We start from the raw sequence: 26,254 nt of genomic DNA, 5'->3' as shown, positions 1-26,254 counted from the left end.
GTTTTCCACGCCCCTTCTTCCTGCGATGTGCTAGACGATCCCGCTCTTGTTTCTAGCCAAGCCTCCCTTCTTGCCCTCGTACTTATGAGCATGCGATATGCACTTTTGACGGAGAAAAGAACGGATCTCTCATGATTCTAGCTCCAAAAATCATCGATATTTTTTGTGCACAGGGGGATACCGAGTATGCATGTAGCGTCCATAGGCAAGAACGTAGCCTGTACCCGATGTTTATCCCAGGAAGCTGAGGTTTGATATATTAGCTCGGACACATAAACCGGTGGGTTTGGTTGAAGATGTCCATAAGGCCTCATCATCTCATCCCTCGGGATCCAATTATCTTCCCAAATTCTGGTTGATTGACCATTGCCTATGCGTCGGATTAGTCCCTGTTTCAGCACGTCCTTTCCTTCTGATATGGCTCTCCAAACCTGGCTAGGATGAGAACCCAATTCAGAGTTCAAAAACTGACCCCCAGGGTAGTATATGCTCTTAAGCAACCTTGCGCAAAGGCTGTCTGGTTGTTGGACAAGGTGCCACGCCTGTTTAGCTAATATAGCCATGTTGAAAAGCTCAAAATCTTTAAAGCCCAAGCCCCCCATTCCTTTCGGCTGGGTCATCTCCTTCCAAGAAACCCAATGAGGTTTCCTTTGGCCATTCTTGCTGCCCCACCAAAATCTCCGTATCAGTTTATTTAGGTGTTCGCACAGCCCCCTTGGTAGTTTAAAACAAGAAATGGAATACACTGGAACTGCTTGGGCTACTGATTTAACTAGCACTTCCTTCCGTGCTGCCGACATACAGCTTTCAATCCATCCCTGAACTTTACTCCATAATCGATCTTTCAGATATTTGAACGCTCCATTCTTACTGTTCCCAAGTCAGAGGGCATCCCAAGATATTTTTCATTCAAGGTTTCGTTGGGTACATTTAGGGCCAACATGATGACGTTCCGAACACTATCTGGCACTCCCTTGCTGAAAAAAATGGTTGATTTGGCATGATTGACTCTCTGTCCAGAGGCCCTGCAATAGATGTCCAAGACTTGGTTTACCTCCTCAGCTCCCTCACTATTTGCCTTGAGAAACAGCAGGCTGTCATCAGCGAATAAGAGGTGATTAACCTTAGGTGCCGATGATGACACCTGTAACCCCTCCATGTTGGATGACTGTCTTCTAGATTTTAGCAGGCACGAGAGGCCCTCTGCTGCTAACAAGAACAAGTAAGGTGAAATCGGATCCCCTTGTCTTATACCCCGTGTTGGCTTAAAACCTTCAAGCCTCTTTCCATTAAATAAAACCGAGAAGTTAACTATTGATACCAGGTTCATAACAATGTTTACCCAACTCTCCGAGAAACCCAGTTTGAGCATAATTGCCTTTAAGTATGGCCATTCAACCCTATCATACGCTTTCATCATATCTAGCTTCAGTGCACAAGATTGGTGTTTCTTTGCCTTGTTCCTCTTCATGAAATGCAAACACTCGTAAGCAATAATGATATTGTCAGTTATCATCCTTCCAGGCACAAATGCAGACTGTTTCTCAGATATGATGTCAGGTAAAACTAATTTAAGGCGGTTTGATATCACTTTTGAGGCAATCTTATAAAAGATATTGCACAAACTGATTGGGAGGAATTGAGTCAAAAGGGTGGGGTTCTTTACCTTCGGAATAAGAACCAGGATGGTCTCATTGATGCATTCAGCTGACTCTGTTCCATCAATTATCCGTAGGACCATCCTTGTGATCTCTTCTCCGCACGTCTCCCAATGACGTTGGAAGAAATGCGCTGGAAAACCATCCGGTCCAGGTGCCTTAGTTGGGAACATTTGGAAGAGAGCTGTTTTGACTTCCTTGATATCATATGGGGCGTTAAGAGTAGCATTCATCTCATCCGTGACCTTCCTTGGTACCATCTCGAGCACTTGATCCATATCTTGAACCCCTTCCGATGTATATAGTTTTTTATAAAAAACGGTTGTCATGGCCTCCATCTCCTCCGCATTTTCTGTAGCTTGGCCATCAGCCCTCTGGAGAGCCTTTATTTTGTTTTTCCTGCGACGGCGACTTGCCCGGAGGTGGAAAAAATATGTATTTTTGTCGCCGTGTTTCAGCCACTCAATTCTTGCCCTTTGTCTCCATAAGATCTCTTCCCGATGATAAAGTTCAACCAGTTGGTCAGTTACCTTGATTTCAGCTGATGTCGGGCCGGATCTCCCTGGGGATCCGCGCAACTCCTGTAGCAGATTCTGCAGTTGTTTTATCTGTGCACGCACATTACCAAAATGTCGGCGATCCCACTGTGCGAGATCAGTAGCCAAACCCTATAGCTTGTCGTGCATGCCAGCGACAGATTCTGTTGGGCCTCGCACCCATGCAGCCTGGACTACGTCCGTGAGGGCAGGATCCCTTTCCCAGCAGATTTTGTATTTAAAGCTGCATGGGTCCCGTCTGCATGCATGCATCCCCCCCATGTCGAGGAAGATGGGTACGTGATCTGAAGACGCAACTTCTTTATGCTCTAATATTGAGTTGGGAAAAGCCATGCACCATGCCACATTGGCCACGCATCTATCCAAGTGAACCCTGGTGTATGTTCCGCCTGCTACTTTCTTCTCAAAGGTCCAATTCCTTCCGCTAAAACCGATGTCAGTTAGACCACAAGTATCGAGAGCGTCCCGGAAAGAATCCATCTGGGCTTGGCTTCTTGTTCCAACCCCGTCATGCTCGCTAGGCAAAAGCACTTTGTTAAAGTCGCCCATGACAACCCAAGGCTGGTTGTTGGCTCCCATTATCCCACGTAGTAAGTCCCACGTTTTGTAACGTTCACTTACCTGCGCTTCCCCATATATAAAGGTAATTCTCGTCAGAATATGCACTAGTTCCTCCACAAGAACATCAATGTGATACTCATAGTAACCAATAACTTCAAGATTTATTTCCTCGTTCCAAAATATTCCAAGTTCCCCACTTCTACCAGAGCTACTCACTGCAAAGCTTTTTTCATAACCCAACGATCCTACCATATTCTCCACTCTAGAGCCCTCTATTTGAGTTTCAACAATACAAACTATAGAGGGGGCAAGTTGCCTCGTGAGATCACGAAGCTCACGAACTGTCGCGGGTTTGCCAGCCCCGCGGCAGTTCCAGCATAGTAGACTCATTGCGCGTGGCGCGACCCCCCATGGGGGTCCACCAAACGCGCATCAATTTGTTTGCTTGAGGCCAGGGTCCTTGCTGGTCCCTTCTCCATAGCTGTAGATGTTGGTTTGTTACTCTTTGGCTCCTGCTTCGCCGAGGGGCTGGGTGGTATTTCTGGCGCAGGTAGAAGCAGTGGCAGGACACCACTTCCGTTGTGAGGAGGGGGTTGAGAGGGGTATTGGGATCAGCCACTGCAGAAGCACCCCTCTTTTGGTTCCTCTCACCGTCCGTCATGTCAGTATCCTCTGAGTTAAGCACGGGGTCGACCTCGCTCACTGGCGTGTTGGAATTTTGCTGCATTCCTCCTCTTCCTCGACCACTACCACGGCCACCACGGCCTCTGCCTCGGCCTCCTCTATTCCCCATGTTTTCGCCAGGGCCCCTCCCCGGTCCTCGGAACCAGGTTGCTCTGAGATCCTTAAACACTAGTGCCTTGGGAGGGTGAATCCCGTCCCCGCACTCCTTGAAAGTATGCCCTAGATATCCACAAACCGCGCACCAGTCCGGCAATATTTCGTACTTAACTCTGAAAAGCACCCTCTGAACCTCTCCTTTCTTCTTTACCACGAGGGAAACAGCGTTCTTCAAAGGTTTTGTGACATCAATGTTAACACGCACCCGGGCAAAGTTACCTTCAAAGTCCTGCGCCATTGGTTCCGCGTAGATGAACTCCCCCACTGTCGATGACAAAGCTTTTATCTTGGAGAAAAAACCTTGGGGAAAATCATGTATTTGCACCCACATCTCCACTTTGTTGAGCTCTATGGTAGAGGGCTTGGTGAAACCGTCATAAGGAGACATCACGACTGCTTTTCCCTTGAAGTTCCAGGGTCCATCCTCCATAACCCGTTCCCAATCTCCCAGACAAGAAAACTGCATTGTATAGAGGTTATCCTCGAGTGGTTTGATCTTCACCTCCTGGGCGAGATCCCATGCCACCCGCATGTTCCGAAAGAACCAGTACTGACTATAGGGTTTATCAGTATGAACCCTAGCAATCGCCATCCAGCGGGTTGCCTCTTCCGGGAGCTCGTCCTCTTCCACAATCACATCCTGCAGATCATCCTCTTGAAGACCCAACTCTGCCATCATCGCCTCGAGTTTGGAAGAGCCCGAACCTTCCGCTTCATCCGCCATCGATCAGATCTCTTGCCCGTGGTCTCTATTCCGCGGGCGGTAGGATCCCTAGCTGTCCTGATCTCGCCCCTCTCCCTAGGCCCAGGGCCTCGGTAGTCCGGCGATAGAGGAGAACGGCAGGGGAGAAAAAGGTCTCTATGGCAGGCCTGCATCGCCGCCGAGAGGAGAAGAAACCCTAACAAAAGGGGACATGAAGGTATTCTAGATGGACGGTTCGATCAAAAGGGGATCAAAAAGGGGATCTGTAGCCCATGCTGCTAACAGGCCGGGCCGGGCGGTGTGGTCTAGCAGCGTGATGAAGTCCAGGTGGCCCTTCAAAAGAAAATCTAACATGCTGGGCTGGGTGCTGCTGTCCTACATCATGTCCTCTTTGACGACTCGGGGGAAACTTGGATTCGTCTCCTTTACACATTCTTCAGCCACAAAGCATATGATCGTTTGCCTATTATCAATAAAAACCCCTTCAACCTTGCCAAAAAAGAAAAAAAATACTTTTCCAGTCGACGCCGATATATCCCTTCACAATGAGATGTGCATCGCTTTGAGCACTCGATCCTTCTGTTGCCGCCCTCCACTTGCCCCTTGTTGTGGTCCTTCCTCATCGTCATGCTGATGCGCGACTGGGACAATGGCCTCGTCTGGACCTAACTCCTCCTAGACGGCCACATCATGATCGTTGCGTACCGGAGGCCGATGGCTCTCCCTGACACCCACTGCCACTTATTTAAGGACTGTTGACGCCCGCTAGTAGAATCTCGGTGCGAGCAGGAGTTAGAGCAGTAGGTAGTATGGGAACAAAGATGTGGGTCGCTGGCCTTGCACGACGGTCACAACAGCTGGGATGGCTAGTCCGACCGGTCTTGACCCCCTCTAACTCGTCATGTCATTCGCCCAAGCGCCTTGATTTGGGTCATGATTCCCCTAGGGCATTGGCATCCACCAGCAACACCACACATAATCCCCACCCGACCGAGGCCAAGTTCAAGAAAAAGAAGAATGAGCACTGCATGAACAAGGATGTTGCCCCGCTCCCCCACCCCTCGCGTGTTGTCGACTCCACTGATTCACCTTCCATGATTTAAAGGGAATTGGGCGATGTACCGGCTCAGAAGGACTCTAATACGAAAGTTTCCTGCTACAATTGTGAGCTACCCGATAGCTACTACTCGGAATGCAAAGAACTGACACATTGCTACATCTGCAAGGATGAGGCCACATCGTGGTTGACTTTCAAACCAACTGCATCTGACCTAGAGATGTCAGCGTGGGATGGAGGATTAGGGATCTTTTCCATCGACTTCTGTGATGTCGTGTTGTTTGTTCCAGAGAATCTTGCCCTCATCAAAGGTGTAGTTTAACAGTGCTCGTTTGGGCATCATCTATGATGAGTTGCACCCGGTTGATGATGTCTTAGTCTTCCAAAATAGGAGACGACTATGGACAGAGATACCAGGTAAACGGAGTGCCAGTGATTGCCTTGGTTGACAATGGCAGCACACACTATTTTGTAGACCCAAAAAGTTATGAAGCGGGATGGTTACGACTCAACTCTATTCCCATGCAAGGTTTGAGAGTTTTCCCACGCTGAGTTTATAGTGGCCTTCTCCTCCATGGAGAGTAGTGTCCATTGAGAATTCCACCATTGATCCTGATGTCTCATCACACCTTGAGCCAATGTGGGTTCGTCTACATGGGATAACAGAACATGCTAGAAAGGGTCATATCATCAAGGTCATGTCCAAGTCCATCGACAATCTTGTGGTGGTTGATGATCTCCTACTCACTTGGAACGACCCTATATAGACCCAGTTCTGGTGCCAGAATCCCACAAAGTTATGTTATATGTTGGAGTTCTACTTTGGGGATGTTGGTTAGATCATCACAATTGAGCCAGAGGATGAGGGGAGGCAGACCCCACCCCCTCGTCTAGACAATGGCTCCAATCGATGCCCCTACAAGGACAATGATAACGAAAACCGTGATGTCCCAAATGATTATGATGACCCTAACCCCTCAGAGGGCCATTAAACTATAGTCGATATCCCCTCCACTGCCCCTCATGTTTTTGCCATGTTACCTCACGCCTTGGGCCCTACACAGGTATCTTTGTCTGTGGTTCTTGTGATGTCACCTGTATCGGCCTCGTCTAGTGCCCCGACCAAGCTGGCACCGATTGAGGGGCCGCACATGTCGCAACCCCCATCTCATTGCCATCGAACTACCCCTCGAACAACCACTACGACACCAATTTTATATAGGTTCATGTGTACTTGGATCATCTCTCATACCTGACCGCACTGAGTTGGTACCCCAACAACCTTCCACTTACCATCCCCTCCCCCAGCTTGCGTTGTTTGGCAGGGCCGAGGAGGACTCCAACGGTGTGGCATGGTGGTCCTAGCTCCCTCGTCATCCCCTTTCTCTGTTCTCCAGGTATGGTGGTACGGACCACTTAGTCGCATCCTATGACTTAGCTCTTTTTCCTCCATGAGATGACATCACTCTCATCGCCAACTTTCGAGTTGTGGGCACTGATGCTCGTGACACGATACTTGACCGTCTAGGAGCTAGCTTTACCCTCATTGGAAACCCTCCCCCTTTGCTAGCGGAAACGCTTGCACCACTCATTGCCCCGCCCCCACCTCCTCCGCCCTCCCGCAGGAGTAACAGACTGGTGGCAGCAAGTCAGTCATGGTGGCGATCAAGCCTATCATCGCTCAGCATGTTGGCCAACGAACGGTGGCGCCCAAATTATACTTAAGTACTTCTACCCCCCTCCTTCTTCTCCCCTCTACTTTTAGTCAATTCTCGTTCCTTGATCGATCTGACACATCTTGCATATTTGGCAAAGGTCGTCGACGACTGCTAGTGGCCTTTAGGGATGAAAGGCAATCGCTTGGAGAAAATCGCAGTGCTACAAGCAAAGGAGATCTATGAGGGGCAATAGAATGATGTATCCTTGTGACCCACTCAACTAGAGGAGGTGTCCCAAGATGCGGCTCATATCCCTTTTAGGGCTTTGGCAACCTAGCGACCCCCATAAAGGATGTCTCATGGGCGGTTGCCTAAGTCTATGACTAGGTTCTTAACTCATAGTAGAGCCAGATAGGTCCCCAAAAGGGGACTATTCCCTCGTTGGTTAACTATTCAAGATGATATGTTGGAACATCATGGGTTTCCTCCAGGAGGGCTCAATTAGTTTAATATATTCATCGGTAGGATGTTGGCAGTGAAGAAATGATTCATCCAAACTTCTTGATCCCGAGTTGCAAAGTCCTAGTCGCCATAGCTTGGTAATGGCTCGCTGACAGTAGGCACTTAGGTAGAATTCTCGTAGGAGACAGGGAGGATAATTGTGAGGTGGGTGATATGGATCCGAGAGAGTTCTTTGTTAGTAAGTTCCTCACCTACAGACAGACTAACCTTAGTTGGGAGCTTATAATTTCCTAAGGTTTGGCAAACTATCGCAGGTTGGTGGATTTATTAGCCGAGCTAAAAGATAAGGTGGATTGACGCCTCCTACCGGTGGTAGTGGGTGGCAACTTTCACTTGCTCTGCTCCTTTGATGAGAAAAAAATCATCTAATATTGATGGTCCTTGCATGCATGTATTTAATGACTGCATTGTAGATCTGGTGCTTAGGGATATTACTCATGTTGGTTCGCGGTACACTTGGATGAATAACTAGTTGGACCGTATGAGATGAGGGTCTAGTGTCAGTTGAGTTGGAACTTTCCTTCCCCCTCTATGGTCTGAAAGTTCTCACCTGGATAAGGTTTGACCATACCCCATCTTCTCATCACCTCGGCGGATATCTCCCATCCCTGGTAGAACTGCTTCCATTATGAGAACATTTGGATGCACTAGCCTGGATTCAAGGAGGAGATTCAACTAAGGTGGGTGGCAAAGGCCGCTCCCCCTAGATATTTCTATATAGCTGATATTTTGCATCACTATTCAAAGGTTTCATGCCAATTTAATGCAAGGATGGGGGTGCTAACCTAGGGGCATAATTTTGTTCTCATAAGGAAGAGCTACTTGGAAAGATTCGGGTCCTTGACCACGCTTCTAACACATCTAGCCTTGCCTCTAAAGTGTGTCTTCACCAGTATTCCCTTGAGGACTCCCTTATGGAGATCCACAGAGTGAGGAGCTTTATTGGTAGAAGTTGAGTCATCCAAACTGGCTCTTAAAGCCCGACAATAACATGACAAACTTCCATGCAATTGTTAACTGGTGGAGGAGGAAGTGTGTCATCACATGCCTTTAGGTGGAAAACGATTCTCTAGAGGAGGCTAGAGATATATCTAATCACTTCTACTTTTCTATAAGGAGTTTCTCAGTGGAACCCCAAGCAGGGGTTGTCATATAGTTGTATTGCTGGCTAGGAGGAGATAGAGTCTCGGACCTCGAGAATATGGAATTATCCCTCCCATTGTCTGTTGAGGAAGTTATCGAGGGTACCATGGGAATTAATTCCAATTCAGCACAAGGTTCTGATGGGTTATCGTCCACCTTCTTTCAAAAATTCTGAGAGAATATTAAGTTGGTGATCATGCATATATGCAGGGGTTCTTTCGTGGCACCCTCAATATGACCTTAACTTTGGCGTGATAAACATGATCCCCAAGACCATGAGGGACAAGGACATCATGAATTTTAGACCAATCTTAATGACTAATATGATCCAACGAATCTTTGTGAAGTTATGTGTATGTAGATTTGCCCCACTTGCCAAACCAATCCGCCTTCATTAAGGGGTGATGTATGGATGATGGAATTTTAGTGGTCAATAAGTTATTCGTGAGGTTAAGGTTAAATTTCAAAGAGGCGTCTTCCTCAAGCTTGACTCTCAGAAGGAGTACAATCACCCCGATTTGTCTTACCCATCAAGTGATGGAGTTTTTGGACCATTCATTGGATTTGTTAGATCATGGAGATGGTGTGTAGTGGAGAGCACCACTGTTAATATTAAGAGGGAAGTTGGTATATATTTTTTCTCGTATTGGGCTATGAGACAAGGGGGCATTTTCAACCTCCTTTTCAACATACATGTTGATATCTTTGCGGTTATCCTTGAGAAGGACAAGGAAGTTGTTCTTATTAAAGTCTAATGGATCATATTATCGTACCAAGGGGTATCTCCCACATGCATTATGCGGGTGATACCATGATCATGGTGGAAGGCTTGGTGCTTGACATTATTAATCTTGAGCTCCCTCTTCTCTACTTTGAGGTCATGTCTGGCCTCAAGATCAACTTTGTAAAGAGTGAAGTCGAGGTCATCAGTTACCCACAGCAGAGCAACACATGATTGCATGGAAGCCTAATGTCGGTGAGTAGAGATCCAGCCTGATAGAGAGTCAGTGCAGGCGCACCTAAATATTATTGCAAGCCCAAGTCCTAAGGTCTCCTAGGTCCTACGCCTGAAAAGCCACTCGTAATGGATAAATGCTGAGATGCTTCTTTAAGGTGATTGTAGGAGATGTGTACCCCGTAATTGCAGAAGCTAATAATCGCATTGTATCCCTTGAAGATGCAAAACCAAACTACCAACCTAGGGTAGATATATAAAGCCAATGATAGCCCCCACAAAATCATGTGATATGCAAATGAACATTCTTGTACCCTTGCTCTGTAGATAGCAAAGCCTCATTGTAATCCTCTATGATAATAAATAAAGATATATTGGCCCATCTAGAAGCCTAAATCTGGGTAAAACTCCAGTTAGTTCATCACCAACGAGATCCCTTTGGGCACCAGCCCTCTTTATTAACAATAAAATTTAGATCATAAGATCAACATACCATTATTCATCAAAATTTGGCAGCCATTGTGGGTTTGGATCGTATTTTCTCTAGCGATCCAACTTTGGTCATGACCAACAACCGTTGCTTCAGTATGATTGTATGAAATAGCATGCTAGACCTATGGTCACCGTAACTGGGCATGACAAAGTGAGGGAAGTCGCTGTTGACCCCACTCAACCAACCTGTTTTGTGAAAATCAATTTGGCCCAAGATTCCCAACATTAGCAAGAACAACTAAAATTCATGCATGCCAAAATGGATGTGTTTCTTAGAGTGCGTCAGACATGACTAGGATAACCTAGGACAACGTCAAACATCACCTTGTTTTTTTCGTGATGAGAAATTGGGTAGCAGAAGCTTCAGAGTTTTACCATAATGGTAATCTTGCTTTATTAGAAGAAGTCGACCACCTCAAAGCGGCATGTACTACAAGAGCTACCAAGCACCTGAACTGGCTAGCCAACCCAGTGCTAGTCACGTATCCTAATGACAAGTCGAGGGATGTGTGTGTACTTTAATGATCTCAACAAGGCTTGTCCCAAAGACATGTAACATGTCCCATGGAGATCAATTTTGTAGTTGACTTCACTTTGGGATATCATAACTTTACTGGACACATACTTAGGATACCATCAAGTAAGAATGAAGCCGGTGCACGAAGATAAAACATTGTTGACCACCTCAAGAATGAGGAGCAACTTATGAACGTGTCATGCGACAAACCTTTGAGGACTAATCGGGAGGAACATGGAAGTGTACATCAAAGACCTAGTTGTAAAATCCATAAGAAAGTTTAACCTACTACCTGACTTGTATGAGACTTTCTAGAACACTTGAGGATAAAATGCATCAAACTCAACCCTGGGAACTATGTTTTTGGGGTCACTGCAGGAAACCTCCTTGTATTCATGGTATCATATCGTGATATAGAGATCAACCCAGAAAATATTAATGCTATATGGGAAATTCAACCACCCAAGAACATCAATGATGTTAAAAGGCTGGCCGGAAGCATGGTGGCCTAAAACCGTTTCGTTGCTCATCTCGGTGACAGAGGGCTCCCTTTTTTAAGGTGCTCCAATGAAGTGGGGAGTTTGAGATGACTCTAGAAGTTGATGCAGCATTCCATGAGCTTAAGGAATATGTGACTAACCCTCCGGTCCCGGTAGCTGTTGATCCCGAGGAATCCCTCTTAAAGAATTTTTCACCATAGATTGTTAGCAGAGTCTTAGTTATCAAGCAATAGGAAGAGGACGGTCAACAGGAAAAAGTACAACACCATGTTTATTATTATAGTGAGGTCCTACATGGTCCTAAGAAATGACGCCTGGCCATGCATAAGTTCTTGCGCATTATCACCTTGATTGGAATTATTTCCGATCCCCGATTCCTTTAGTCAGCACATGGGAACCATCAAACTAAGAGTCCTTGTGAGGGCGAACATTGTCTACAGCCGGAGGTTCAAGCTATGGGATATCAACAGTAGGATAATAACGGATCAAGGTTTTCACAAGCTCCAGATTGGCTACATGCTCACATTCAAGGTGTTGACTAAGGAAAGCTTCAGGGTCATCGTCTTCTACATCTCTATCATAGAGGTGGTAGTCAAGTGACATTAGCCTGATGAAGCACTTGACATGATCCAAATAGTGTAATGTCTCAGTGCTTTTGACTTAGATCACAACAATCTTTGTATGTTAGTCTATCGAGGGTGAGTTATTACTGTGTTGTTATCATGACTGTGTTCCTATGACTATGTCAAAGCATGGTTGTTAGTGTGACGTGTAGGCTAGTTCAAACTGGTATTTTCCTCACTGTTGTTGTGCTTTGTGGTAAGGTCACCACTAGTGAGAAGGGGTGACCACAACATTAAGTCGGGAGCAACCAAATGCCACATGCGTCTTCACAGCCATAACCCTCAAGATTGCCAACCAAACACCATATAACAAATGACCCCATGATGCAATGCGGGCGGCCAAGCGAATTGCAAAACATGGTTTAGAGCATGTATTACGTAGCTAGTCTCAACCGGACCGCAAGTGCAAGAAGGCCAAAATGGCTGCAGGTAATTAATTAACCAAGCACACCCCAAGGTACTGATGGATGGGAGAATGGTCCCACATCCTCTATGCTAACACTCTCAATGGGATGAGCATCTTTCGCTACCAAGTCAGACCGACTAGTACACCCTTCCATGGAGTTATCCTAGTACACCAGGTTGTGTCACTCAGATAGATTGATATACATGTCACTTTCAAGACACTCAGTAACTAAATGATCATAACCTTGTGTTTTAAAGTTATTGATCCATTGGGTTCCTTCAATGCTATCCTGAGACGCCCCAGCTACATCAAGTTAATGATGGTACCCAACTATGCCTATCTCTAGCTCAAGATGTCGGCCCCAATGGGGTCATCATGGTGCAGTGCAATATCCAACACGCCCGTCTGTGCAATCAGGAGAGCATCCACCTCATCGACTTGTTGGTTGTAGCGGTAGAGTTAGATGTCATCAGGAAAGAAGTTGTCCAAGGAGCGTTACCGGGCACGATCTCCTAGTTGTTCTAGGCGGCAGAGGCCACCAAGGAAATCCAAATTGACCCAGATGATACCACCAAGTTCATGCATATTTGTACCAAATGAAGCCCCAAATAGGAGGAGTATCTTCTCCTTTTCTCCTAGAAAAACAGAGCATATTAGCACAGACTACCTCTGACATGTCAGCGGCCCAAGGAATTAACATCAATTTTCCTTGAAAGTTTATTAAAACATCAAGCCGATTAAGCAACATATGTGATATTTGATGAACACCAGTGTATGTCCACCAGGAAGAGATTACATGGCTCCTGGTGGAAGGCTTTATTATGGAAGTGTACCATTCCGAGTGGTTGGCTAACCTTCTCCTCGTCCTCAATAGAAGTGGATGATGTGCATCAACTATACTAGCCTAAACATGGCATATCCGATAGATTCTTTCACTCAATGGTTGCTATCACAGCCAAGCTTGTGCGACACAATATTCGGTGATCTCCTCGATGGACGGTGAACATTCGAGCAATACAACCAAAGAAAGTAGGAGTAGGTTGTTACCTCCAAATGGAGGGTCTGAAACACGGGTAAACCGTGTGTCTCATGTGGTATCATCTCAGTCAACCACTCGCATGCTATTCCAAACAAATTATTCATAATTCAACGACAGTGCCAGACACATAGTATCCCTATCTCTCCACCCCTTCCTCCGGGGACTGTTGCATTACTACGGGGTTTAGCTGCCAAAGCCGAATCCGATTGGAATTTTGCACATCACCTGTTTCATGACCTTCTACAGGCGCTTCCTAGGGTTGCGCCCCCATTTTACGTTGTGGAAGAGTCTCTTCTTGATGAAGCCCCATCCAAGTCACAAGAATTTTTAGTATGTGGTAGGACACTAGAATCCAGTTCAAGTCCAAGGTTCCCTACTTCGACCTACCTCTCAGGAAGACTAACAAAAAGTGGAACAAATTATAGTTCTACTACGCGAATGTTCAGTAAGGTTTTTGGGCTATAATTGCAGTCCACCTATGCCGAAGGTGTCTTAATGCATGGCATTGCTCTATATAAGAATAGCTCTTAGTATCCCATAAATTGATGATGGTTCAACACATGCTTGAAAATGGAGTCACCAAATTGTGTCCTTTTGACCTTCCTCAGTTGTTGGATACAACTCCTCCATGCTAGAGCGAACCCGATGTATGTGTACATAGGCAATGACGATGAGACTTGAGGGTTTCTTGAGCCCATGTAAGATGATAATTCATGGATTGGCCTTGTGGTTGTGGAAGGAGCACACTCCCATCAACATCTTGAAGGACATTATCCCATATTGCACCATCAATACCACAAAATGGTAATTAATTTTTGCATCCTTTCTATACATTGTTCTGAATCTCATCTAAACTTCATTTCAGGTTTATCTTATTGAATCTTGATCTGAGTGTTTCTTTGCCTTTTTTCTTCTGCAGAATTTTGAAAAGTTCAATTTCTCGCCCCACAGTCGGAGGATTAATTGAAGAACAATCCTCGATATGCAGCCTCGACATGCAGCTTAGCGGCATACAGTGAGAGCTATGTCTATGGTGCTTCCACTGTTGACAGCACCTATAGACCTGGCACGAACATTACCATCACATCACGGGAGCATACACCACCGTAGATCCTAAAGTCCACACAGAGGAGGAGTCAGATGACAAAGTCCTGAATCTGCTGGGAAATGAGGCGTGAGAATGAATCCATCATTGGAGCCCTGGGTGGCTCTTCTTCGATGCCTGACTTAGTGGACAAGGCCACTTAGAAGAGGCCAAGGACAGACTCGGTGCCCTCCATTTAGGCTTCCTCAGACTACCCCTAGTCTGCCACCTCTAAGCACATCGCCCAAAGGGGACAAGGGTAAAATCTGCGCCTTGATTTAATGCCCCCAAGCAGCCAACTCTGAGGCCTAAGAAGGAAAACTCGAAGGTTTCAAAGTCTAAAAAGTAAGTGACTAAATGAAACTTCTTTTCCTTCTGTCATCCTGAAGTTGTTGGTTGGCATAATCGACTCCCTCTCGCGTCTCGTGAGCTGCAAGAGGTACTCACGAGGCAAACATGTCGCCCTCCTCCCTGCTGACCATAGCCTTGCCTAGGGAAGCATGACCATTGGCGGGTTTAGGATGGCGCGGGTTGAAGCCATCGAGCTTTGTTGGTGTGCCTCGTTGCGTAAGGGTCGACCATCATGGATGAGGTTCCCGGTCCCCGCCGGATCTGGTAGGTCTCTGTGCTTTTCCTGGTCATTACCATCCCCTCATCAGTAGCCCTTGTGGGTGCTCCTTTTTGGTGCTCAGCAACTCAAATCTTGTCCATGGGTCCCCTCCGTGTGGAGAAAGGTGTACACTTTGAGTGGCAGCAGCTGGTACGCTAGTGCGACAGCTAGGGTTGCTGGCTGCATGCTCGCGGTCCATCGTTGATGGGTCGTGGGTAAGGGTGGATCTCCTCAGTTGTTGGAGGGGTGGCTCTAGATGGTGGGCATGGTGGCACCTTTCTGGCGGGTGAAATTTGTGCAGGTGCTCGTGTGTTCCCCTTGTTGTTTGGGTGGCAAGGTGGCTCACTCAGGAGGTGTGCGTCGCGCGGGTGTGGTCTCTGCTACTACACCTTGTTCCATTCATTATCTCCTTGGTCGGCCATGGTGGATGGATCTAGGTGGTGGGGGTCATGACCCGAGCGAAAGCTTCACCCGACTATGTCGGTGCTAGTGATAGTGATACTCTCGTGCACCATTTCCCTCCTTGGAGGTCTCATTGTGGTTAGCCTTCATCCACCATGGGATCTAGGTGAAAACCTCTGTCTGGCATTCCCTCCATGGAGGCTCCGTTTCGCGAGCAAAGTTCCATTTGGCTAGTCGGTGGGGTGGGTTCATGGATGGCAGCTTCTTCTCTCTACTAACGATTCCATGCTTCGACTGTGGTGCCATCTTGAGGAGCTACGTCTAGTGAGATGGTTGTGTTCTAAGGCCTCCCTTTAGGGTCATGGCATCAGTGTCCAGTTGTGGTCTAGGGAGGTGAGTATTCCATCATTCGAATGTGCGATGCCCTTCGAGCCAGGGCGAGGAGCAGGGGGCTTCTTTCGGTGATGGAACAACTTGGCATTGTTCTACCGGACGTCCGGGCAATGGTGAAGACATAGCTTCTGTCGATGTCTAGTTTCCTTCGAGAGGTTGCCTCCTTCGAGGTGGCGGTTCTTTGATTATGTTTGAGTGCTCCAATTCCTCGTTGTCTTTTCTTTTTGGGCTTTGTTTCTTCTCCTGGGCACCCTTGTTTCATGCTGGAGTTTGTTCTTTGTGTTTTTCGGCATTGTATTGTGGTGTATCATTGGTTGTAAGGTCTTCATTAATTTAAAGCTAGACACCAGCCTCTTTTCTAATAAATGTATGTTGTATGTCATCGTAGGGCACCAAAGAAATTGAATCCCCTAGTGATGGAGTCAAATCCAACAAATCTCATGAGGGGATCACGAGCTGGTAGCCTTGGTACGATGGTAATAGGACATAAGGGGACACCAATGTTTACCCAGGTTCATGCCCTCTCAAAGAGGTAAAACCCTACACCCTTCTTTGATTGTATTGATGAATGGAGTATAGAGTAATGTTGATCTACCACGAGATCACGTGTGAAAGAGTTGGCCTCTACGGTCTACACCCCTCAGTTTATATAGACACCAAGGGTACCTAGTGTTACACAAGGTCGGTTACATCTGAAGATAAACGTTCCTAGGATTGCATTTGTGCCTTGGGGTATGTGCCAAGTCTTTGGAAGATTCCATCTTGAATTCCTTAGGGACCTGACGAATGTGACCCAATGTCTTGTCGTTTTGGGAATCCTCGGCCCGACCCATGTCCTTCTGGGACCCGACGTGGTTAGCATCCCCTTATCAAGACACCATCACATCCTTCTGGGGGCCTTGTCAACGAACTAGCACAACAAATTCATATTCTGATCAACCACCACCACCCTTAATGATGATTCATAGTTTGCTGCCAACCGCACCTCCGTCGCCCTCCATTAGCGACCCAACATTGCCAACTACATCTCCGTTGTCGGCTTTGTCTATGGTGGTGCAAATGTGTCAGTCGACTCTGCCTCCACCACCGGCCAAAGAAAATAAGTAGAAGTGTTTGGGCTACCACTCCTTCAAGGACTAATCAGTTGAGGAACCAAGCACATGGTCTCCCATTGCTCTTTGAACTGAAGGGGCGAACTCAAGCTGGACAAGGGCACTGGATCATGGCCGAGTGAAGAATTACCGGTGGATACATCGACATGTCACCGTTGTACCCATGCAGACTACATCAGAACTTATATTCCCCTGAGTTTCCTTGTATGACAAAGAGGATCAAAGCTTGGTCATCATGAAAATCAATGAGATGAAGAGGGCAAATGATGTGTAGAAGCTCATGGACCGCTTCCCGGGGTTCAAGAGTGAGTCTCGTACATGGTTAGAGCTATGCGACATGCCTCCAATTGGATAATCTCGAGGTGTGGTATGCAATGGAGGTACATCCTTATGTATTCTATCACTTTTTCCTTATTTTTTATGGGTGTGCGAGCAGTTCACTCTTAGGGTGTAGCTCCTGAGGATCTAGACGCCTGTTTTCTGTGCTGCAAAGGTTCCTCTTTTATAATATAGTAATTTCTTTGATGATAGGGGCATGAACAGGGAACCACACTGGGGTAACCCTTGAGCCTCTTTCTTGGTTCGTGGAATTGAGTGGAGGTTCTAACAAAGACTTGCCATCTTTGTATCTTGTTGATCTTGCACACAACACCAAAGATAAGTCCCAGATCAACGTGTGGAATGTTGAAGCGAGGGACTGGAATATGAAGAACAAGGCCACCTCAGAGGAATTAAACAACAAGCTCAAGGATCTGCGACAAGCTCGGAGTGGAAGATTAGGCGATCCTCCTCAAAGCTAGGGACCATATCGTGCTCGGGAACAACTCCACCCACCACAAAAGGCATGGAAGCCTCATCGTGTTCTGATTTCCGTGCAAAGAATGTTTGACGGATAACAACAGTCCTATGAATGGTTGGCTTAGAATCTCCAATGACATGAATTGCATGGGCAGTAGCGACATGATCCATTCTTTCCCGATAGCAGCAGGAGAGGTGTCCTCACCCGCAATCCCGCATGTCGGGCATCATGGGGGTATGTGTAGCTCTTGAATCGTTAGTTGGGCAGGAGCCATCTCGAGCCCCTGGTTTGAATTGGCATCGGGTCACAGTTCTAGGTAGAGGGGATGTGGCAAATGGATGCGGATGCGGTTTGAATGGCGGCTTGGACCAACATGGAATCTTAGGCCACTTGGACTGAGGTGATTACGAAGGGTGCAACAAAGTGCTTTATATAAAAGTGGAAAAGTGAAGGTAGTTGCTGCAAGTGGCGGCAACAGACCAACGCGACAAGAGGGTGCGATCCTAGGGTAACCTGTCAGTCATGGAAGGCAAGGTGGGGACGACCAGCTGCATGGCCCCGTCATTGCTCTGGCCACCATGAAAAGGCTCATTGTCCTGGCATGGGGTACAATCATGGTGACCAGGCCACTGCAAAGTGCAGCGGGGAGTCTAGCTTGAAGTACGCACCGGTGTTAGGCCCGAGAGGAGGTGGGTCGCTAGGATGCGATATTCCCCAAATAGTGCACATGATGGACACTGGGAAGCGCACGAGGTGTATGGCTAAGCGTTCAACCCTATCAGTGTCGGTGTTCATGGCCATGCCATTACGCTAATGGATGAAAACCTCCATGGAGTGCAGGATGCCATCCGGGTTAGCCGTCCACATGTTGAGGCGGAACACTAACATGTCCCTCACATCATGCATCTCATGGGGTGATCATTCATGCAGTAGGGAATTACGAAGGTTTCAGTGGGTGAATGGTGCCACACATTGTCCGGGGTACCTAATATCTTGATGAAGACATTTATGCCGAGAGAGTTGACGATGTGTAGGCCGTGCAGCATGGATTCATATTCACTAACATATGTTGAATGTCGTGAAATGAATTTGGAACACGTAGTTTGACATTTCCCCTTTGCATATATGAGCACGCCAACTCCTGTGCCTTTAAGCATGATCAAACTATCAAAGTAGAGAGTCCAAAACTAAAGGTGAATTGCAGAAGCAAGAGACTAGTATTCATTCCACTGAACCATCCCGAGGCTTGATGGCTCAGCATGGGGTGCGGTTGATGTCAAACACGCTAAGCTCTATAGCCTGCTTAGCTATTCTTCCCATGTGTCCTATGTGGATGATTTCAATGACTGGGGAAAAAAATAAAACTCATACACCTGGAAGTAAAGGACCAGTATTCAAGCTGCCATAAATACACCATATAAATATGCAAGTAATATGTTTTAGACGCAAATAGTACTTTGCTGGCGTAGTACACTAGCCTTGGGACCTTATGAACGTGGCTCTTCCAAGTATGCTCAACCACAAGTACAATGCTAACTAGGTGGGTAGTCATAGCGACCAACATGGACGTCTAGTCGATTAAAACCAGTGACATGGTCAGTAGTTGTTTCAGTCTGTCGAGGGCTTCTTGGGATTCTAGAGTGCATAGGAATTATTTGATTTCTTTGGGAGCCTATACAAGGGCAAGGCATTCTCGATGTGTTAGGATAAGAACTGACTAAAAGTGGCCATTAACACAGTGGTCTTTTGGACGCCCCTTATATTTCTTGGTGGTCCCAACTTGATAATATCATTAATTTTCTCTTAGTTCACCTTAGTTCTGTGTTCATAGACTATGAAACCAAATAGCTTCCCCGAGGGTACTTCAAAGATGCACTTCTTTAGATTGAGCTTCATGTTGAACTGCTTCTGATACGTGAAGGTTTGTGCCAAATTAGTTAGAATGTCACCCTTCTTCTTGGTCTTAAGTCTTAACCACCACATTCTCAACTTAGGAATGATGCTCTTGCCAATATGCTCCTAGAGACACTTCTAGATGCAGCGCTCGGACATAGCCCAAATGATCTTCAAGTCAAAAGGCCTGGAAATGTAGCAGAATGAACCAAACATGTTGATAAAAGAGGTTTTGATCTGGCCACCCTCCTTGATTTTGATCTATAATATCCTAAGTAGGCTTCAAGTAAACAGATCATTTCACAAACGACTGTGGGGTCAACCACCTAGTCTATGTGAGACATAGACATGCACCACTTGTCGTTCTTCTCTCAGACTAGGACTAGGTTTGCCAACCAGTATGGATGGAACACTTCCTTGATGGCCACGAATATTGGCTATCTCTTCCAACTGCCTTGTACCTACCTTATGCGAAGCGAAACATCTATCATTTGAATAGTTTAGCATCTTTCTTGACATTCAGAGTGCTCGGCGTCTCTCAAAACACCTGGCACGTCAGAAGGTTTTCATACAAAAATGTGTTTATTCTCAAGGAGGAAGATGACGATATCATTTTCATCACACACTCATGGAGAAAGAGTTAGTTGGATCAATATTAACTTGATCGTTGTATTTTTTGACTAGAAAGATGAAGCCACGAAACTCTTCTTGTGTAGAGGCTCTTCCCCACGCATAGTCTCCTTGAGGATGTCAATCTCGGCTGCTGCCGCACAAGACTCAGTAATATCAAAATTTCTCCTGGTCGCGTGCATGGGCACACTAACATAGCAGGGTGCCCCAATATAGTGTGGTATGTGCCCTTGAAATCAACAACTTTGAAGGTGAGTATTTCAGTGCAGAAATTTTTAAGGGTGAACGAAAGTGATTTAAAGTGTGATGCACCCAAGTGGTTGACCCTTCTTGGCTAGTACTCCCTCTGTCCGGAAATACTTGTCGGAGAAATGAATGTATCTAGATGTATTTTAATTCTAGATACATCCGTTTTCATCCATTTATGCGACAAGTAATTTCAGACGGAGGGAGTATGACCCAGGACTGGTGCATCAATTGGTTTATTCATGAGCAAAGGATTCTAATTTTGTACAAAATTTCGATGTACAAACTATTGAGTCTACTTATACCATCAATGAGAACCTTGGTGAGTCATAACCATTGGCAAGTGGGTCCATGGCCAGTGCGTGTCTTCCGAGGTCTGGAATTGCCAGTGTGATCAGAGCTATCAAAAGAAATTGTACCTTTCAACCACCGAAGCCTTTGGTGGACGACTCGTACCACCATGTTGACCACATGAGTGGCGAGCTTATGGCACTACTTGGACTCGCACCCGCCAATAATTGCGAAGACGCATGTTTAATCAGGGAAAATTTCCACATTAGTATCATGGAAGGAGCATGTCCCACCCATTATATCTTGAAAGTTGTGTTGCCATGCTTGGAACGACGCTGAGTGGGATGCTTAGCAAGTGCAAAGAAGTTGCTTTCATTGGCGAGGGTGCCACCTTTTGCGATAGTGGCTTGTTTTGTTCTTCTTGTTTTACTCATCGTTGTCCTTTGGCTTGGAAGACCCGGGGTTGTCCTTGTGTTTCCCGTTTAATTATGTCCCCCACCTAGCTCCACATGGCTTCCTATTGGATTGTGTAGATGTTGGCTATGTCAAAGAACTTGGCTATGGTTGGGGACATGATAACCTAATTTTATGGGTAAGGTCCATGCTCTAGATGCCTTTATAAAAGGTAGTGATGATGTCAGTCTCACGAATATCTGGAAGAGAGTTTTTCTTCTAGGAAATATGCTGAATATAGTGCATGACAAACTTGACATCATTCTAAGTGTAGAGCTGGAGGTCATGCACATTTCTAGGATGTTTATAGGTGCCCTAGAGAGTTTTCAAGTTGAGCATCTCTTCCCAGTGAGAATGCAATACTTGGGAAAACTGGTGATCAAGGCCCTCACCAAGTCAGCCAGAGAAGGGTAGGTTGCGGACCACTACATATTCGTCGATCCAGTGGTCATAGAGGTTGTGTGTAATCTTCCAACGATATGTCACGCGACATGTTACCCATGTATTTCTAGATGTTGGAGACACAAAATTTAAAGGGAAAAAGGTGATGCCTACGCGAGGATCAACGACTTTTGAACCCATCTACGGTCATTATCATGTTGACTATCGTGGTTATTCACTTTCGTGCCACGATGGGTGTGAAACCATGCTTCAAGGGTGTAGCGAGGGTCATAGGTTAGCCCAATATGGTCGATGGCGGAGCCAACACAACTTTCACTTAGCTCTTGACTGCGTCTAGCGACACAACCCACATTAATTAAGAGTGCCCCGCGGATCAAATACCGGGAGGGAAGACGACATGGGAGAGCCACCGCCAAATTTCCACATAAACGTGGCCACCAGTCCTAAGGTGCTTCTAGTTTCGTGGATCTAGACTGATGGGGGATGGCATCGCCAAGCAGGCAATTTTTGTGGAGCTTACTAGGCACAAGACCGACGAGAGATGGAGCGATCTTGGAATTCAAGGACCCATCAAGCCAGCGATCGGTCTAGAATAGGGAGTTGCAATCATCGCATATAGACCAAGTGGTTGAGACTCAAAAGATTTGTCGGACCACGGGATCGCAATGTAGGCAAAGAGAGATCTAATGGCATGATAGTTTTGTAGATCACAACCATATCTAGCGAACACAAAGTGTGATGCATGTTCGCTGGAGGGCACGCATGCGAAGGCCTCCCAAGTCCAGGGGCGGTAGATTTGAGCCTAGCTAACGAGTGATTCTCGGTTCTGGATGCTTTGAGCCGATGAGAAGAGAAAATCTTTGATGACGCGGATCATTTCCTTGAGGATGGCCTGTTAGGGTGCCATGGCAACCAACATGTGAACTGGCATGGCGTAGACAACATGTTGAACCAGCGCCAGGCCCTCGCCATGGGAGAGACGGAGGACCTCAGGTAGTTAGGTTCACTTTGAATTTGTCAACTAGGAGCATGAGAGCAGAGAAGTGCCCTTTGTACATTGAAAGAGGGAGCCCGAGGTATTTGGTGGGGAATCATGTCGTCGGACATGATAGCATTGTGTCGACAACCACGTAGGTCGCCTCATTACACTGGATGGATTGTGGTGCATTTTGGTGAAGTTGGTGCGCAGGCCCAAGTCTACCCCAAAGGTGTGCAGTATCTTACGGATGCTCAACGGAAACCGGGTGATAGAAAATTACCATGTCATTGGCAAACATGGAGTCATTGGAGGCTAAATGTCATGTGGTTGGGTGCCAAAGGATCCCGGAGTTTTATGCCCATTGTAGCAGGCAATTGAGAATATCAATAACAATGGTGAAGAGCATGGGATATAATTGATCCCCCTAACACAGTCTATGGTTATGGAGAATAGGGGGACTGGATTGCTGCTGATTTGCACGTGGGTAGATGGCAAGGATAAAACAAGGAGATCCATTTGCACCATAGCGGGCAAAAAATCCAGGTGATGCAGGGCCTCGGGAGGAGAGGGAGGGCCATGAGACATAATCAAACTTACATGCAATGTCAAGCTGGAGCAGGATATGTGGGGCCTTTAGTTGTTCTAGCTAGTGTGCAGTTTTCTAGACAAGGAAATGTAAGTCATCTATCACACGGTGATCATAACGAGAACTTACAGGTTCATCAGAATGTTTGACCAGGGACTAGATAGCTCGAGAGTGGGATTTGCTCCTCCGATGATGGAGAGATATTCTTAGGGCCCTCTCAGTGTCACGTCATCCATCACCGTCTGGCCAGACATAGGTGACTATGTCACGGGGATGCCGAAACACTTCAACAAGAAAGAAGAACAAAATCGGTAATGAGGATAACGGTATCGTGAGCATGTTTATGCCTTAGGAGGATATCGATGCATCTCCAGTTTTGTAAAGTATCACAAAGCAAAGGGAACATGACATGATAACCAAAGATTCACTCGAATGCCATTTGTGTAATCATAGGGATCGATAAGGACGCCCATGGCTCCGCTATCGGTCATTGAACAAAGGGGTTTCGTTCATTTCTATGCTTTACCGAACCTACGGGGTCACAAGTTTAAGGTAATCATGATCTGCTGGGTGTTAGTATGATGGGAGTATCGAGGATTTCTTTGTGGAACTATTTCATGAATATTCTGAATAGTTGCGAGAGGAATCGGAAGGGTTTCGGGGTTTATCGAGCAATACCGTGTATTGCAGATAAATAATATATAGGTAGCAAACGTTTCTAGAGAAGTTAAATTAATAGTTAAAGGCTCTAATAATAGTTAGCGGGATTTTATATTTAATTTAGTATCAATGGGCCTTGAAAGGCCAAGAGGTACTTGGGCCACTTGCGCCCAAATAGGTGCAGGCAGCCCCTTCCTCCTTGTAGAAGGAAGGGGAGGCTGAATTGAGGCGGATCCCCCCTCCTTGGTGGGCCAAGGCGCCCCCTCTCCCCTCCCTCTAACCTCTATATACTTGAGGACTTTGGCTCACAAGTTTTGGAGCCTCCTCTAATTCATCTATCTCTAGTTCTAGTTGGCCCTAGTTGATTAATTAGAGCTTGACACAGTTCCTCTAATCCTCATAATTAGAAGTTCTATTTGGTTATAATCTCCTTTCTCTAATTCTCCATCAACGATTATCTCTAGAAGGCGAACCGCCGCTAGATTGTGAAGACCGTACGCTTGCAACCAAGTAGGGAGGTCGTGCTTTCGGTCTTCTGTTCAAGGGATTTTTTGTGGGCGGTTTGCGGGATCGTTCATCTACGGTACGAGGAACTCCAAGTACGATCTACACCGACCCATCTTCTTCAGCTGCACTCCGGACTCGGTAACGAACATTGATCCAAACCTTATATCCATCTTCATATTGTTCCTAGGTGATCACAGAGCGATTTTTTTGTTTTCTACTACGTTTCCCAACAGTGGCATCATAAGTGGTTCTATAAGGAGATGCATGTTTCAATCTAGATCAGATGTGGATGTGAGGGTTCGATGTTCTTGCTATACTCCCCTCGAGTGTTGCTTTGGTTCGGTTCATTAACGACATGATGTGGCTTTGCACAAAGTTCTGACAATCGATCGGCTCTGGCTGTCGACGTTCTGCTAACAGTTCTTTGGGCTTCATCATAGTCAAGAATAGTGAACCGTCGCAAACACAAGAGGAAGATGAAGATATTCTATCTTATAGCGGGTCACGCATCTTGACGAAGTTTAGTGCGGGGCTAGATATTTTGAATTAAGTCTCTTCCCTCACACACCCTGAAAGTTAATCTAGCAACAAGAAGTATTGCCTTGATAGTGTACCTAGGTAGCTGGTATTGTCCGGAAACCCTACAAGCCACGTAATTAAAATTTTCCAAACCGAGTAGAGGACATCTAACTTGGTTTTGCATGTTTTCATATGATGTGGTATAGCCCTCATCATGATAATGGGTTTATGTATGAGATGCTTACATGTTGTAACGTTAAGTGGCATGTGCGTCATGGCATGATGGCTGGAGCCGCGAGATTGCCACTTTAATGTAAAAGATGTAGAGATAGCCTACATGTTACATGTGATGGTGGCAAGTGCACATGGAGGACCCTGGCGTGGAGAAGGTGTACCAGGCGCAAGAGGAGGTGCTAAAGTTTTTGTGCCACGACAGCATTTTCTAATTTTTTATTTTGAATAAACCGTATAAATTAAATTGTATTTCTGATTATAAAAATCTTTGTGTAATTTATAATAATACAAATATTTGATAAATTATAATTCATAATTATCTTTTGAATTTAAAAATTATTATGAATCATTATATGCATATTTTTACAAATCATAAATTTGTTGTATAGGATTTTATATAACTAAAAAATATTCATAATTTTGAAAATTTAAAATATTTTAATAAATATTTATATCTGTGTATAGTTCTGTTATATATGAATTAAGAATATGTGCCACGAATGAAATTTATCACATGTGAATATTAGTAAAAATGAGAATATTTTTGAAAATGAAATTAACATTTTATAAAGAAAAGTTATTTATTTTCTATGTATAATATTTATAACACATGAATATTTCAAATTTAATTTTCTTACAGTGATTATAGTTGAGAACCTTATTTACAAATTTCTAAAAAAGAGCTAACATGTGCAAAATGGTCTGCACTGATTGCAGCCCATCTAAAAGCCACGCACATGAACATGGGGATGCAATCTTCGATGCTCACGTTTTAGTTAAGGCTGTAGCTTCTTTAGATAGAGGGGCTAGATAATATACCAGAAATTTGTTGTATGCTGGTAAACATTTTGAATTAATAAAGCCCTGTTACCACTCAAAAAAAAGTGTCGTTATCGCTGGAAAACAGAAAGTTAGTGGTGAAATGGCTAGTGCAACGCATGCGGCGTTGTAGAGGCCATGCTCCTTGGAGCCCGTTTTGCAAACAAAAAATGTTTCAAAAAATGTTATGTTTTTTTTGTACAAATACATATTCAAGTTCTTCAAGTATGTACAAAGTTTCATCAAATAATTTGATTATTTGCATGCTACTCAAAAAGGATAAATATCTGGCCCAAAAACAACAAAGAAAAAACCCACTTAAAGTCGGTGTACTTATCTTTTTTATATACATTACATATGAACATATATGTCCATGAAATTTTATATGTGTGTACTACAAACAT

General features: G+C 45.5%; 1 protein-coding gene across 4 annotated transcripts in view; it reads left to right on the top strand.

Moving 5' to 3' along the window:
* Positions 1-25,259, top strand: part of LOC123043087 (uncharacterized) — a 34,896-nt gene extending 9,637 nt beyond the window's left edge. The window contains exons 3-4 of one of the 4 annotated variants that reach the window (XR_006419016.1): positions 16,109-16,252; positions 24,239-25,259. Coding sequence is in view for 1 of the 4 variants with exons in the window: in XM_044465441.1 (XP_044321376.1) it covers positions 14,151-14,198 (48 nt within the window). In the remaining 3 variants the exon portion in view is untranslated. Of the gene's footprint in view, positions 1-14,150; positions 16,065-16,108; positions 16,253-20,208 lie in introns of those variants that run through there. The other 3 variants (XR_006419015.1, XR_006419014.1, XM_044465441.1) reach the window with 3 other exon arrangements.
* The last annotated feature ends 995 nt before the right edge of the window (positions 25,260-26,254 follow it).

The sequence above is a fragment of the Triticum aestivum genome, chromosome 2B (genome assembly GCF_018294505.1).
Source record: "Triticum aestivum cultivar Chinese Spring chromosome 2B, IWGSC CS RefSeq v2.1, whole genome shotgun sequence".
Lineage (NCBI taxonomy): Eukaryota > Viridiplantae > Streptophyta > Magnoliopsida > Poales > Poaceae > Triticum > Triticum aestivum.
The sequence above is the reverse complement of the archived record's forward strand: the minus strand, read 5'-3'. Positions and strand labels throughout refer to the sequence as shown.